Source organism: Vigna radiata, chromosome 7, assembly GCF_000741045.1.
Source record: "Vigna radiata var. radiata cultivar VC1973A chromosome 7, Vradiata_ver6, whole genome shotgun sequence".
Taxonomy (NCBI): Eukaryota; Viridiplantae; Streptophyta; class Magnoliopsida; order Fabales; family Fabaceae; genus Vigna; species Vigna radiata.
Genome location: NC_028357.1, coordinates 15077933 through 15092479, shown reverse-complemented (window position 1 = coordinate 15092479; position 14547 = coordinate 15077933). Strand labels below are relative to the sequence as shown.

Sequence of the window (14547 nt, the reverse complement as noted above, 5' to 3'; positions counted from 1 at the left end):
AATGGGTGTATACAAGATACAAAGGCATAATCCTCTTCACAAGTCTAAGGCCTGTCAACAAACAATGTTCTCAAAAAACTCCCTTCTAACTAAACAGTCAATCTATTTATACAATTTCTCTCACTTTTACCCTAATCCCCTTTTCCATTATATCCAACTATTCTATATCCTCAAGTTGAAGAGAGCACATACTTTGGCATTCTATCTTCCCCTTTCCTTCCACCAAATTTTAATTTCCCTTGTTATCAAGCTGGCAACTCATTTTTATGCATTTTGGCATTTGTGTCTTGAGATGAAGAAAAACAAAGATGTGTGAATGAATCCACATGTCTTAACTACACACCAAAGGTTCTTACTTATAATAACTAGAGCCACAAATATAGTGCAAAATGTCAACAAAAGAACACTATGGCCTAATTACAATATTTCCCTATATACAATATATTACGTAATTACAAGATTATTATCAGTGCTTCATTTACTTTACGTAAGGATGAAATGAAACAACAGTGATCCTGTAATAATAATTCCCAAAAGCATGAGGTTTCCTAATAAATCATGCATAAGCTCGCAACATCAAAAGAATAAATTGAAAAAGTAAAATCATGCAACATAAAAGTTCACTTATAGCCATCCCTGTTCTACATCCACCCTGTACACAATACAGATGTATCAGTTCATATTCCCAAACAGCTTTTACAGAATTCTTCTTCCAATGATGAGGATATTCCAAAGCTGCATCTTACAAGTTTAAGAAATACTAAACCACGAAAATATAAAAAGACAACTAAAAACGTAATAATAAATAAATGTGTAATTCAAGTCTCTATCACATAATATAATTTTGGTAAATAAACATACCAAAAGTCGCACATTCTTCTGCAAGATCAGGTCCAGCTGCATCATGCAATCCAGGGCTTCGAGACTTCTTCTCGCTACTTCAAAACCTCGTCTTCTACGGAGCTCCCTCCGCCACCACTACCATTACCATGGACAACAGCCACCGCCGCCGCCGTTCCCTGCCACATTCTACCTCTCCCGCCTCTGCACTAACCTGGAAAGTTTGCAGAAGCTGCACGCCTCCTTGGTGGTCCTCGGCCTCAGCGGCGAGCTCCTCCTCTCGACGAAGCTCGTCAGCCTCTACGGCTCCTTCGGCGTCCTCCACCGCGCCCGCGCACTCTTCGACCACCTCCCCTCTCGCGACCTCTACTCTTTCAAAGTCATGATCCGCTCCTACTTCCTCAATGACAACCACTCCGACGTCGTTTCGGTCTACCGCCTGATGCGCTACTCCCTCCATCCCACCCCTCACGACGACATCCTCTTTTCCGTCGTCCTCAAATCCTGCGCCGAAACACGTGACCTCCTCCAGGCCGCACTCACACACTGCCACGTCACCAAGTCCCTCCCTCCCGACAGCTTCCTCCTCACCTCCCTCGTCGATGCCTACGCCAAGTGCGCCCAACTCTCTCACGCTCAACGCGCTTTCGATGAAATACCACACCGCGACGTCGTTTCCTGGACCTCAATGATCGTCGCCTACGTGCAAAACGACTGCGCTCGTGAAGGCTTAACCCTGTTCAACAGAATGCAAGAAGCCTTCGTCCCCGGGAATGAGTTTACAATGGGGAGCGTGGTCAGCGCCTGCACCAGCCTGGGGTGGTTGCACCAGGGAAAGTGGGTTCATGGGTTTGTTATCAAAAATGGAATTTCGGTTAATTCTTTCTTGACCACCTCGCTTTTGAACTTTTATGTCAAATGTGGGAGCGTTCGGGACGCACGTGCAGTGTTTGATGAAAGTCTCTCTTTTTCCGATCATCATCAGGATCTTTTTTCATGGACAGCTATGATCGTAGGGTATACTCAGAGAGGTTATCCTCGCTTAGCGATAGAGTTGTTCAAGAACGAGAAATGGGCGGGGCTTTTACCCAATTCTGTCACCGTTTCGAGTTTGTTATCTGCGTGTGGGCAACTACGTAGTTCTGCTATGGGGAAGCTACTTCATTGTTTAGTAGTTAAGTGTGGATTGGAGGATCCTCCAGCGAGAAATGCTCTGGTTGATATGTATGCGAAATGTGGCCTTGTTTCAGATGCCCGTAACGTGTTTGAATCAATTGACAAGGATGTTGTGTCTTGGAACTCTATTATTTCTGGCTGCGCACAGAGTGGTGAGGAGTGTGAAGCTCTGGAGCTTTTTAAGAGGATGAGATTGGAGTTGTTCTCGCCGGATGCAGTTACTGTGGTCGGTGTTCTCTCTGCGTGTGCTTCCCTTAGCGCGCTTCAGCTTGGTTGCTCTGTTCATGCCTTGTCGTTGAAGGATGGCTTGGTGTTGTCCAGCATATACGTTGGTACTGCTTTGCTGAATTTCTACGCAAAATGTGGGGATACGAAAGCGGCGAGGATGGTGTTTGATTCGATGGGGGAAAAGAATGTGGTGACGTGGGGCGCAATGATTGGTGGCTATGGGATACAAGGGGATGGAAATGGATCTCTTGTGCTGTTTAGGGAAATGTTGAAGGAGGAGCTTGAGCCTAATGAAGCGGTGTTTACAACTATATTAGCGGCTTGCAGTCATTCCGGAATGGTTGGAGAGGGGTCCAGGTTGTTTAATTTTATGTGTGAGGAGTTGAATTTTGTTCCTTCCATGAAGCACTATGCTTGTATGGTTGATATGTTGGCGCGCGCTGGGAACCTTGAAGAGGCGTTTCATTTTATTGAGAGAATGCCTGTTGAACCTGGTGTTAGTGTGTTTGGAGCTTTTCTCCATGGTTGTGGGCTTCATTCTAGGTTTGATATGGGGGAAGTGGCTATTAAGAGAATGTTGGAGATGCACCCTGATGAAGCTTCTTACTACGTGCTTGTGTCAAACCTGTATGCTTCAGATGGGAGATGGGGCATGGTTAGCCAGGTGAGGGAGACCATAAAACAAAGAGGGTTAAACAAGTTCCCTGGCTGTAGTTCAGTGGAGATGGATCTCAACAATGACACTTGTGCCAAAATGGCAGTAATTTCTTAGTCAGTTTTTGTGTAGTGATAAAGCAGAACTACTTTCTTCAACAAAACCTAAACTCTATAAACTTCATTCTTGGAAGATTGGAGATAAACATTGGATATGAGAATCAAGGAGCTTATTCCGGTGAATTGAAGTGAAAGTTAAATATTGTCAACGGATGCAACGAAACTCACTGGTGTCACCATTACACCCACACAGGAAACTGTTGAGGATGACCTTATGAGGCATGCAGCGGAGGCAAATATTGTCTTGTCATTTGCTTGCTGCTGCAATGTAGTGGATAATGTGATCAGTATTCTGCAGTGGTAAAATGATCTTGGAGAGAAAGTATGGTAATTTGGGAGAATTAATATGGTGAAAATAGTGGGGACTCCTCGGTACGAATGTATAAGGTTTAAGCAATGACATCGCCTAATTCTTTCTTCCATAACTTTAGAAATATGTGCTACAGTTAAGATTTGAAGATGAAAACAATGAAGACCAAAGAACTCATCGACAGTAGAAAAATACTTATAAAAAAAATTATGTAAACAGTGCAGGAAGCTTGTAAGACTAATGATTGAAAGTTGCGAATGGTTAGAATCTTTGATCATAAATTAGTTTGTACAATGTTTACAAGTAGTTGTAATTCTTATTCAAACTTGTAAAACATTACACATCCGTCACCCAATGATTTTTACAATGTAATAAGTGGTTGTAACTTTGTTACTTGTACAGAACCTTGCCTACTCCACATTCATAAATGGATTACACAAGTCTCATCACTTTGCTTTTAATCAGTACCTCAAGTAATCTTGATCGATCACTGATAGCCTTCTAAATAAACTGTATATCTGATTTCCTTTAATATTTTTAACAGGTAATGTCATCATATCTGGGAAGGATTGGGAGACTAAATAGAGGGAGAGGAAATAGCATAATGCTACCTCTTGATTAAGATCCTGGACTTGCATAAACATGGTACATATATGAAGACATTATGACAATTAATGAATACTTGATTATACCAATAATTTATCGACCTAACCTAACACTAAAATGCCAGAGTATGCGAGAAATTCTCTAGGAGATAACAAAATATAATTGAGACGTTCAAGTTCATAGTCACCAGATAACTAAAGCCCAATGATGCAATGAGGAACCAAAGCCTAATTTTATTCAATATATCACCCTTGAAATGTACAAATAATCCAAGAAATCCAACCAATTAGCTTCCACGGTCAATCACATAATATACATACAAGGGAACTTGAACTCGTTCCAAAAGTCCAGAACATAAAACAAGGAATGCTTCCATAAACATTTCAAACTAATATAAGCCCTCTCCCTGTTAACAACGACAACAAGGGCGAGACAAATAATGAAGAAACTGCAGTGAACTTCTTTATCCACTAAATGATAAACACATGAGTCTCACGGTCTGTTATACGCATATTTTGTTCTGGGGTCCACAATGAGACCCGTTCCTCCATTGACCTCCAAATCATGCCTACATGCATAGAAGTATGAAACAAATTAGTGCCAGCCTATGATCTAAACTACATTTACTAAAAGAAAATAGACACAAGAAAAAAAAAATTGATACACAAATAGGGAAAAAGAATCCTTTGAGGATACTTGGTCACATAGGGCATCATTCCTGACATGCTAGAATGCTTCAATTCTAAATACTTTTAGAAGACATATATTGAAAATGGTACATTGTACAGAATAACAATATGAAAAGAAAAGGTACAGATGCTGCACGCCAAAACTAAACACTCAACTGAAACACAAAATCTGGAATGGTCAACTGTTCACGAGGTACATATCTGAACAGCTGCAGAAGTCGATCAACATATACCACTTTCTTCCAAACCTGAAAGTTATATTTTAACAATAAATATACAAACACACATGAGGTCATAAAATATGTTTATAGGTTCCACTGCTTTACCACATTGTCCACAAACAACTGAAGCCCAAATACGGCTGCTTTTAGTCCGAAAGTTGGGTGAAGGACATATATTGCCTACACTCGTCATAATAAGAAATCAGAGAACTTTTAGGACAGCAGAAATAGTTCGTAAGAGTAACAAATAAAAAATAAAAATGACAGAAGTAAACCATGCTTACATGCAGGTTGCGCTGGTGCTTCCTACCAAGTATTTGTTGCAATCTTCTCATCCAACCCAGGTCTGGCTGTCTAATTATATCAAAATAGTGGAGGAAAAAAGTCAAACTCAACTGCTAACAAAACCAAAAATAAAGAGTTTTTCACAGCAATCAGGAGCAACCAGTAACGACACTTTTACAATTCACAAAGCAACGAGCTAATGTAAAATACTCTTAAGCCACCTTCAAAATGTACTATCTTAAATTCAGTATGCTTCACTCCAGTGGCACAACCATGTGTTCGTTTTAACACAATTTATCCAAAAACACCTTTGTCTCTCTTAAGTGATGCTCTTCATAAAAGCAAACCACTCAAACAGTAATATCTTCCATCCGCAGGCAACAGATTTTAACAGCTATAACATCCTCGGCAAAGTAGCATATACTTAAATCACATTGAATCAAACCAAAGGGTTGCTCAAATTTAATAACAAAGGTACAAACTACAAGTAGTAAGTGGCTTCATGATTCTATGCCTCGTATGGACAAATCCAATGGCCAAGCACGTGTTTCCTACAAATATGCACTACCAATACAATGTAAATAGTTTGGTAACCAAATTACTATTGCATACGGATAACACAAACGTCCAAACAAATTTACTGCTGAATTTTCAGATTTCCTTTTATCTGGTTGAATAAAATGAGTGGATTACCAAATAAAAAAAATTACGTATACGAAAACTATTTCAATTAATTTGAACATAATTCAAAAAATAATTGAGTTAGCAATGAAAGTATAATCAGCTCATTCCACTTGAACGTTCCTAAAATATTTATCAATGATTAGCTTATACACCTATAGTTCATAGGAAAATATTAAATCAATGAGAACATCCTAGAATTCAAACATTAAATACTTACATCTGCAAAGATGCAGCAGAATGGAAATACACAATGGAAAAAGGCTTCTGTATTAAAGGCTCAAACTCCTGAAATTTAACACCAAGAAAACAAAGGAGAAGAAAGATTGAGATTAGAACTTACGCATATGAATCTGTTTTGACTTCAATAGAAGTATGCATTGCCAAAATATTTACAATGGCGAATCTAAAGCTTGACACCAGAATAAAGTGTCCAGTGGCAAGGCATAGCCAAACTAACCTTTACCACATGGAGCACAAACCGCTCCAGATCAAGACACCTGAGTAAAAAGTGGGCCCCTACAACAACCATGACGGGATGGCCATCACTGTCTACCCCTCCACGATAGCTGAAAAACAAATATATCTCACACATTAATCACAAATATCATCTTTTTTTATCAGCATCACAAATGTTGTATAAATAATAAAACCTTGAAAGATCAACAGGAACACATACATGAACCATTCACATTGAATATGAGTAAAAATGTAAGGAATTTCCAAAACACAACTCCATTGTGATTTCAATTATCATTGAATCATGTTCAAAGTAGAACCATATTAATGTTCCAATTTCCTATGTCCCACTAGAACTTGACTTGTATGTATGCAGATTCCAGCCATATGATCCATGCCTATGGTTTGATTAGTTACCAACTATTGTGACTCTCTACTTTGCACAGTTTTTGGGCATCCCCTTCCTATTTTGCGGCACCTCCACCTTGGTCTCACAATCATCTTATCATAGAGGATGCGTCAGGGACCTAGCAACAAGAGTTGCCCTCACTACAATTATTGTACCTATTGCGGCCATATTATTGAAGCATAATGTTGCATCAAAGTAAGGGAACAGCAAAAGACAACTAATGTTACCCAATCCATCAAAATTACCCAACATGCAGACATTACTATTTCGACCATTGAGTATCACGATTTCCTCCAGTTTTGGGCAACCCAACATCAAGCTTCTTTTAGGTTAGAAGGAGCCACTACAACACCCGGGAAGATATCATAGACTTGTAGACTTGAATACCACATTGTCACCATCACCTTTGCAATCAATGTGGTAAGCCAGTTCCTCAATGTCCCTCATAATAGACATTGGGATGTTGTCATGTGCGTACTCAAATTAAAAATGCACCAGATTGCAGACTCATGTGAACATAAAGGTAATGCCACAATTGTTTGTTACATTGATTCTAATTGGGTATGATCACCATTAGACAAGAGATCTCCTTTGGCTATTGCGTTCTTCTTAGGGGGATTTTGTTCTCATTGAGAAAAGCAAGAAGCAAAATACAGTTGCTAGATCCATTGTCGCAGCTAACTATCATGTCATGGCAAACAATACATGAAAATTACACGGCTTAAGCCACTTCTCTAACAATTACAATTTGGAGAAATTCATGGCTTGAAGCTTATTTGTGACAATCAAGATGCCCTTCACATTGCATCAAATTGAGTCTTCTATGAGTGAGCTAAACACAGATAGCTTGTCATGTTGCTAGAGAAAGTGTTCTTAGGAGAAATCACCACCAACTTTTTTAGCTCCAATGACCAATTGACTAATATTTTCATAAAACTTCTCAATGGATTTCATGTAGATTGTATTTGTAACGAACTCAGTGCACATGAGGGGTGCATCATTATTATTCCTTATAGAGAAATGTATTAGCTCATTGCACAATACCTTTAAATCTTCTTATTAAATCTTTTTTCCAGCAACATTCTTTTATTTTCCCTCTTCAAAAGACTTGCTGTTATTACAGAACATTCTAACTATTAAATATTAATACATTTGATAGGGATTAACAAACCCTGAGAAAAATAATATTGAAAAACCTGTACAACTTACTGATATGAACCAAACAACTTTGGAATCAGAAACAAAAGGAAAGTATTAATAAATAGAGACTACACTAAAAATATGCAGCCCTTAACAAACACCCTATGTCTGCAGCTACCAGTCCTCTAGCAGGAGCCTTCTAACATCCTTGCACCAAAATTCTCCGCTTCATCCAAATCCCTCCCCTCCTCTATTCCCCTTCCATCTCTCCAATATGCTAGAATACCCCTCCCAACAAAAGACTTGCCAACTGTCCATTGTGTTATTACATCCATCATACTTTGCCCCAACCAAATCCCTTTGTTAATTATTCCTTCATTGCCCTACTATTCTCCAGATTACCATCTTGTCCCAATTCCTCCCTTTTTCTTGACTCCAGTTACTTTTGGTCTATTAGCATTGCAATTAGTTGTTTGATGAAGAGGCCAAAAAGGATGAAAGAAATTTTATAACCTTGAGAGCAAAAACCAATAAATAAAGCACAACAAATAATATTATAATAGTATACCTATGAGCATGCATGCAAAATAGATGATGCAATTGATGGATACTTACACAATTTTCATTTCAGCAATTTCAGAAAGATTTAAAGAATTTGCTTTAGACAGGTATCGAGAGTGTAGAGAATATTCTTCAGCGGCAGACAAAGTAGGTCCACCAAGGTTGCCATATCCTAGCAATTTAGCACAATTCCAGCCTCTTTGTGCTTCCGCAGTTTTCTCCCACTGCTCCATTCGCCTTAGATCAGGGTCTTTAATCATGGACATGAAGGCAGGGTCCAGAAATGAATCTAAATATGACGAATTCCTACTAAAGCCACATGTACCAGGAAAATTCTACCGGATGTAAGATTAAAAAATGGATTGTTTTCTATTTAATCAAATACATTAAAAACTCTCAAGCAATTACAATTATGTGCAGTCAAACAAATTTAAAATATATCAGAAAATGTTACCCATATTTTGTTTCAATAATATCGCATATAGTAGGATTGATAATGCTCATGCTAGTGTTTTTTTTTTCCATAATAAAACACAAAATCAAAGTATTAAAAAAGCAATAAAATAGGAAAATTATTACTGACCTGCTAACCAAGCCAACATCACTAACAGGAAGATCAATTGCAAATTCAGGTGGTCTGGAAACACTCCTTTTGGGCAAAGCCTTTATTCTGATTTTACGCTCTGCCATGATTATCTCACCATTTTCATCCCCAACATCAGCCGGAAGTTTGGTTAAAGCAACCTGCTCTTCATGTTTATCACGAGGAAAGTACAGAGGAAGCAACCTTCATGAATAATACAAAAGGTATAAATAATTAATACAAACTCTAAAGGCTAGCTGAAAAAGAAAATCAACCAAACTTATCTAATGATAGTAAGTTCAGGTTTCTAAAAACAATGCAGGGATAAACATCAAAATAAAAGAAATACATAAAATACCTTTTATATATTTCAGTATCAGTTGTGCTCACGGTGCAAAAGACAACAGCTGTTACATTGTTTTTCTGCTTCTCAAGAAATCGTCGCACAGTTCCTAAATAAAAGGCATTTTAGCCTAAGATTAATATATGATCCTTCAAGCATTTGCAAACAATTGTTAACTTGCCAGAGAATGACACTCTATATACTAGATGCATTCAGCAAAGGATATGATATAAAAACCTGAGATCACACAAAATTACGCATTAAGGTATAATTAACATTTACAAAAAAAATAAAAAAAATGCACTGAGCATGTACTCTATTTTCCCACTCAAAGCTGCAACTGTTACCCCTATATTTAAACTCAGATGAAATGATAATATAGAATATCAAATTCTGTAAACAGCAATGAATTGATAGACAAGTTGAAGAGAGCACATACTTTGGCATTCTATCTTCCCCTTCCCTTCCACCAAATTTTAATTTCCCTTATTATCAAGCTGGCAACTCGTTTTTCTGTATTTTGGCATTTGTGGCTTTAGATGAAGAAAATCGAGGATGTGTGAATGAATCCACATGTCTTAACTACACAGCAAAGGTTCTTACTTATAATAACTAGAGCCACAAATATAGTGCAAAATCTCAACAAAAGTATACTATGCCCCTAATTACAGTATTTCCCTATATACAATATATTACATAATTACAAGATTATTATCAGTGCTTCATTTACTTTATGTAAGGATGAAATGAAACAACACTGATCGTGTAATAATAATTCCCAAAAGTAATTTTGCTCTTAACTTCCCATGAGGTTTCCTAATAAATCATGCATCAGCTCACAACATCAAAAGAAATAAATTGAAAAAGTAAAATCATGACAACATAAAACCTCACTTATAGCTACATGTGCAGCTGGTTCTCGGGGATAGTTCTTTGCCTCCGTATAAATACAACCCATAGCAATGCTACATAAATACAGGCCAAAAACAAAGTAAGTCGTAGAATTTTGAATAACATGACATCATGAAAACAGTAAATGATGTACAAAAATAAACAAGATAATGTTTTGGGGGAGGGGGAACCTTTGAAGTCCATTTTCAACCAGAAGCTCCAAGCAAGAACGATAACAATGACTTAAAGCATTCTCTGCAGCATTATGGTACTTAATCGCATACTTTGGGCCAACAGTGTGGATAATTTTCCTGCAGGTAATTTACCAAAGAATAAAACATGGTATACAAATAATACAAATTGTAGACAAGAGATTGCTAAGAAATTTGATTGGGTCAGTAACAATGGGGTATAAAGTAGAATGCATCCATATAATTTCTGGAGTAGGACATATGATTAACAGTTCTCAGATATTACTAAATTCTAAGATCCAAATCCAGATGAAAAAAGCACAGTATGCAACATCAAAATTATGGCAGAAATCCAGTAAAACGGGATATCTTTAACAAGCAAAAGATATGGTTGGGGGTCATACAAACCTGGCAGGAAGGTCATATGCCTTGGTAACTTTAGCCATCCCTGTTCGACATCCACCCTGTACACAATACAGATGAATTAGTTCATATTCCCAAGTATCTTTTACAGAATTCTTCTTCCAATGATGAGGATGTTCTAAAGCTGCTTCTTACAAGTTTAAGAAATATTAAACCATGAAAATATAAAAAGACAACTAAAAACATAACAATAAATAAATGTGTAATTCAAGTCCCTAGCTCATATAACATTCAACTTCAACATAGAGCACATAATATAATTTTGGTAAATAAATATACCAAAGTCGCACATTCTTCTGCAAGATCAGGTCCAGCTGCATCATGCAATCCAGGGCTGCTGTGTGCTTCATCCATATTCTGTTTATGACAAGAAATAAAAACCAGACAAGAATTTAAGAAATAAGATATAATTAACTCCATTTCATTTATGGGTGATCAGTTCTATTTAATAACCAGTGTTGCCAATAGTGGTTTGGGAAAATTCGCAGTAAGGTCAAAATCCACTTTATAATATGGCAGATAGTGTCATAGGCAAATAGCAGTAGCCGCATGGCAGCTGAAATGTAATGTGTGTGTGCAAGGAATGGAATGTGCAAAATAAAGAGACTATAGTGGGGAAAATAAGAGGCATCTGCGGACCTATTGGGTGTTTCTTTAGTTCATAATTGCAGCCCAATGATTAAATAAACAGTAGATTCCTTTCATGCCTTGAGAACACAAAATGCAATCAATAGTGCTTTTATTCAGTAATTATGATGTTCGTTGGTAAGATCCAGATGAAGATTATTGTCATATGTAGGTACATTCTGAGATGTGGGATAAAATATTTAAAACTACAAGAATGTGTTCAAGACTAATGAATTAGTAAAGAAATGAATGATGAAAAGATGAAAGAATGACAACAAAATCCGAAAGAATGTATAATGCTGATCAGAATCAAAGGTGCCCAAAGAGAGAAATAAATGTGTAAACTATCCAGGACTTTAAGATCCAGGCCTCTCCCCATATCAGTTCCAGCTACAGAACTAACTAGTTCCATTCTAACCTCTCATTTTTTATAACTCTTTGACAACACTGACTTTACACATAAGCTTCTGATACACATTCTTAATTGGGGGGTCTAACAAACTCTCCACACGTGACAATGAATGTTAGAATATAATGCAATTCCTATTCGCAATCAACCACAGATAGCAACAAGTGGGATGAGAAAAATAAAAAAATTCTGACATTTGTCAAAATTCATCATGATTTTATTGCCTCATATCTGAACAAATTTATACAGACAAAATTACAAGTGTTCAATTTGATTTTATCAGCGATATAATATTAGCTAACCTACAGTGTTAGTGATTTAAACCTTAAAAATATGTCAGAACTTAAACATGGACCTTTAAATTTACAACAAATATCGAGCAAATGGCTGAATAACAAGATATTATGTGACAACAAAGTCTTTTCCCACTAGACTGACTAAATCAGCTACATAAACCAAATGATGCCACAGTGTTCTATCATAAACTAAATCCTTGATCTGTCCATTTAGATGTAAGACCTTTCTGTGATTTCCATGTAGGTGCTTCCAGCTACTTGCCCATCTCAACTAGTTGTCTGTTTGCAACGCAAGAGAGAGATAAGGCGTAGGGTGAGGAGGAGGCTTAAGTGTTTATGGGGAAATTGTGATTGGATTGAGGATATTGGCAGGTGGTGGGAAATTTGCAAGAGTGAGAGAATTTAAGTGGGAAAATTTTTGGTGATATGATGGTTGGAGGAAAATTGAAGGGGAAAGGAGAAAAGAATAAGAGACAGAAAAGTCAAGTAATTTAAAAAAGCTTTTGAAAAGCTAAATATGTAAGAGGGAGAATTCTGTGATGTGAACAGTACACTTTATTATAAAATTCTTATATTTACTTACTATACTAACTAAAACCGTTATACTGACTGCACAATTATACTAATTAAAATACAAAGTTTTCTTTTCTCTGAACAGTTTGGGTGGTAACTTTCAGCCAGTAGGAAAGTTTTATAATAAATTTCTTATATCCATCCTTCACAATTCTAACAAATGAGAATGAGTTCTATCACGATATTCCACATATCATAGTGCCAAGATAGAAAACACCAACCTACAAAAGTTATACTAACGAAGGAAACTTTGAACAACACAACAATGCTAAAAGAGCTAGATAGTGCTCACCTCATTTGTTGAATTTACCACCGCATCCACTTCAAGATTCCAGGGATTCCCCCTCCACAAATATATCTTTGAATTGACTTCATTATCAACAGGGAATTTTGACACCGACTCACTGCCATCACCACTGTCTGCTCCCAAGGGCAACGCTAGAGGATCTGGAAAATGTGAACCAGAAAATGAAGTTTCAAGCCCCAAAGACTGATCAGCATCATTCCATCGCGGAACTTGATCTAATGCGACAAAAGAGTCTCCACTGTCAGTAGGCAATCCACCCCTCGGTGTGGCAGAGGTAGCCACGGGCGAGTACATTGCAGGGACTACCGTCTACAACACCAATCCCTCTGCTGAGCTTTCACAATCACTAAGCTACATAAACAACATTCAAAATTCAGCTGTCATGAATAACCTTATCTGATATAATCCACAACTACTGATAAGTAACCAGAAATATGATCAAGAGATTCTATTCGCAACACTATCACCAACCCCAAGTTTCATTTCAAACATAAAACCACAAAAAACATATTCCAGATTAAATTTTAAAGACTACCCAAATCCTGAATCATCACCTGGTAGATTTCTCAAATTATAAAGTACCACAGAAACGAAAATTAGTAATACTCAGAACCCAACCCTAATTTGGAATTTGAGGAGAGAGAAAAAAGTGAAACCTTGAATTGACGAGGGGAATCTGCAGCTGGGATTACGAGTATGGAAAAAGCCCCAAACCTTAATTTTGTTTGGGACAAATGAGAAATCCAAGGATTATGATTGATGGTGGGTTTACAAATGCAAAAGCTTATGGTTTTTACTCCAAACGGAAAACAAAAGTAAAAAATAATGCTTGATTTGTCTGTTTGTGAAACTTTGCGTCTCGTAATTGAGATCCAAGTGCGGCTGACGCCAAACTGAGAATGAATGCACTTAAATTTGTGAAAATATTCAGTCAGAAAAGAAAGAGGATGAATAATTTTTGTTATTCATCCTCTTTTTCTTTCTGCTGATTTCTGCTGAGTTTTTTTTTTCTTCTGTTTTCAAATTTCAGAATATAACAACAGTTCTTCACTTCACAATCTAATTTTAAAGAAAAAAAATACAAATATTAAATAATTAGTAAGAATTCATAAAAATATTTTATGCATTCACTATTTTATAGCTGATAATGGTTTAAATTTTCAATTACACACTTTCTCAAAACTGAATTTACACATTGATAATCATATGCATAAGTTGGGATAATTTTATAAACATATACAAACATTAGTGATACTGTAACTTTATGAATAAGGATGTACACATGTACAAATTTAATTGTAATTGAATTGAATACAACTTTGATGTAATCTAAAAAATATATCAAACTTTTACTCTATATTCAATTTTTTAATCAGTTTTTCCAGATTTTTATTTTAATGTACAGATTAATAAAAACCTATAGCTGATAAAATAAACTAAAAAATCAATTAAAAATTATAATTAATATTATTTTTAAGATAATTATCATAAAAATCAATATTTTTTATGGAGGAAATTAGAACTG

The 14547-nt window shown here is 36.7% G+C and overlaps 2 protein-coding genes across 5 annotated transcripts; one reads left to right on the top strand and one right to left on the bottom strand.

The window, feature by feature from the left end:
- The first annotated feature begins 336 nt into the window (after positions 1–336).
- LOC106766110 (pentatricopeptide repeat-containing protein At2g03380, mitochondrial) lies at positions 337–3669 on the top strand. The gene has a single exon (XM_014650869.2). It carries the CDS (start codon positions 905–907, stop codon positions 3014–3016), a length of 2112 nt encoding a protein of 703 aa, XP_014506355.1. The 5' UTR covers positions 337–904; the 3' UTR covers positions 3017–3669.
- A 473-nt stretch (positions 3670–4142) lies between these two features.
- On the bottom strand, positions 4143–14023 carry LOC106768902 (protein GDAP2 homolog). 4 transcript variants are annotated; one of them, XM_014654278.2, is made up of 15 exons: positions 13679–14023; positions 13008–13373; positions 11090–11167; positions 10796–10851; positions 10388–10507; positions 10200–10270; positions 9321–9414; positions 8963–9166; positions 8434–8688; positions 6271–6379; positions 6031–6098; positions 5129–5198; positions 4950–5024; positions 4780–4871; positions 4143–4502 (listed from the first exon to the last, which is right to left on the bottom strand). In XM_014654278.2, exons 2-15 carry the CDS (start codon positions 13314–13316, stop codon positions 4427–4429), a joined length of 1677 nt encoding a protein of 558 aa, XP_014509764.1. In that variant the 5' UTR covers positions 13317–13373; positions 13679–14023; the 3' UTR covers positions 4143–4426. The 4 variants fall into 4 exon arrangements, with proteins under 4 accessions (XP_014509764.1, XP_014509766.1, XP_014509765.1 ...); XM_014654280.2 differs by having other exon boundaries at positions 8434–8685; XM_014654279.2 differs by having other exon boundaries at positions 13008–13368.
- Between the last annotated feature and the right edge of the window lie 524 nt (positions 14024–14547).

What these genes read in the sequence shown, in the direction of transcription:
- LOC106766110 (XM_014650869.2), top strand. Translation starts at nt 905, where the DNA reads ATGCAATCCAGGGCTTCGAGACTTCTTCTCGCTACTTCAAAACCTCGT.
- LOC106768902 (XM_014654278.2), bottom strand. Translation starts at nt 13,316, where the DNA reads ATGTACTCGCCCGTGGCTACCTCTGCCACACCGAGGGGTGGATTGCCT. An exon ending in CAGAAGAATGTGCGACTTTG is followed by an intron (nt 10,852 to 11,089) that starts GTATATTTATTT and finishes TATTGTGTACAG; the next exon opens with GGTGGATGTCGAACAGGGAT. An exon ending in TCTGCTGCATCTTTGCAGAT is followed by an intron (nt 5,199 to 6,030) that starts GTAAGTATTTAA and finishes TGATATAATTAG; the next exon opens with ACAGCCAGACCTGGGTTGGA.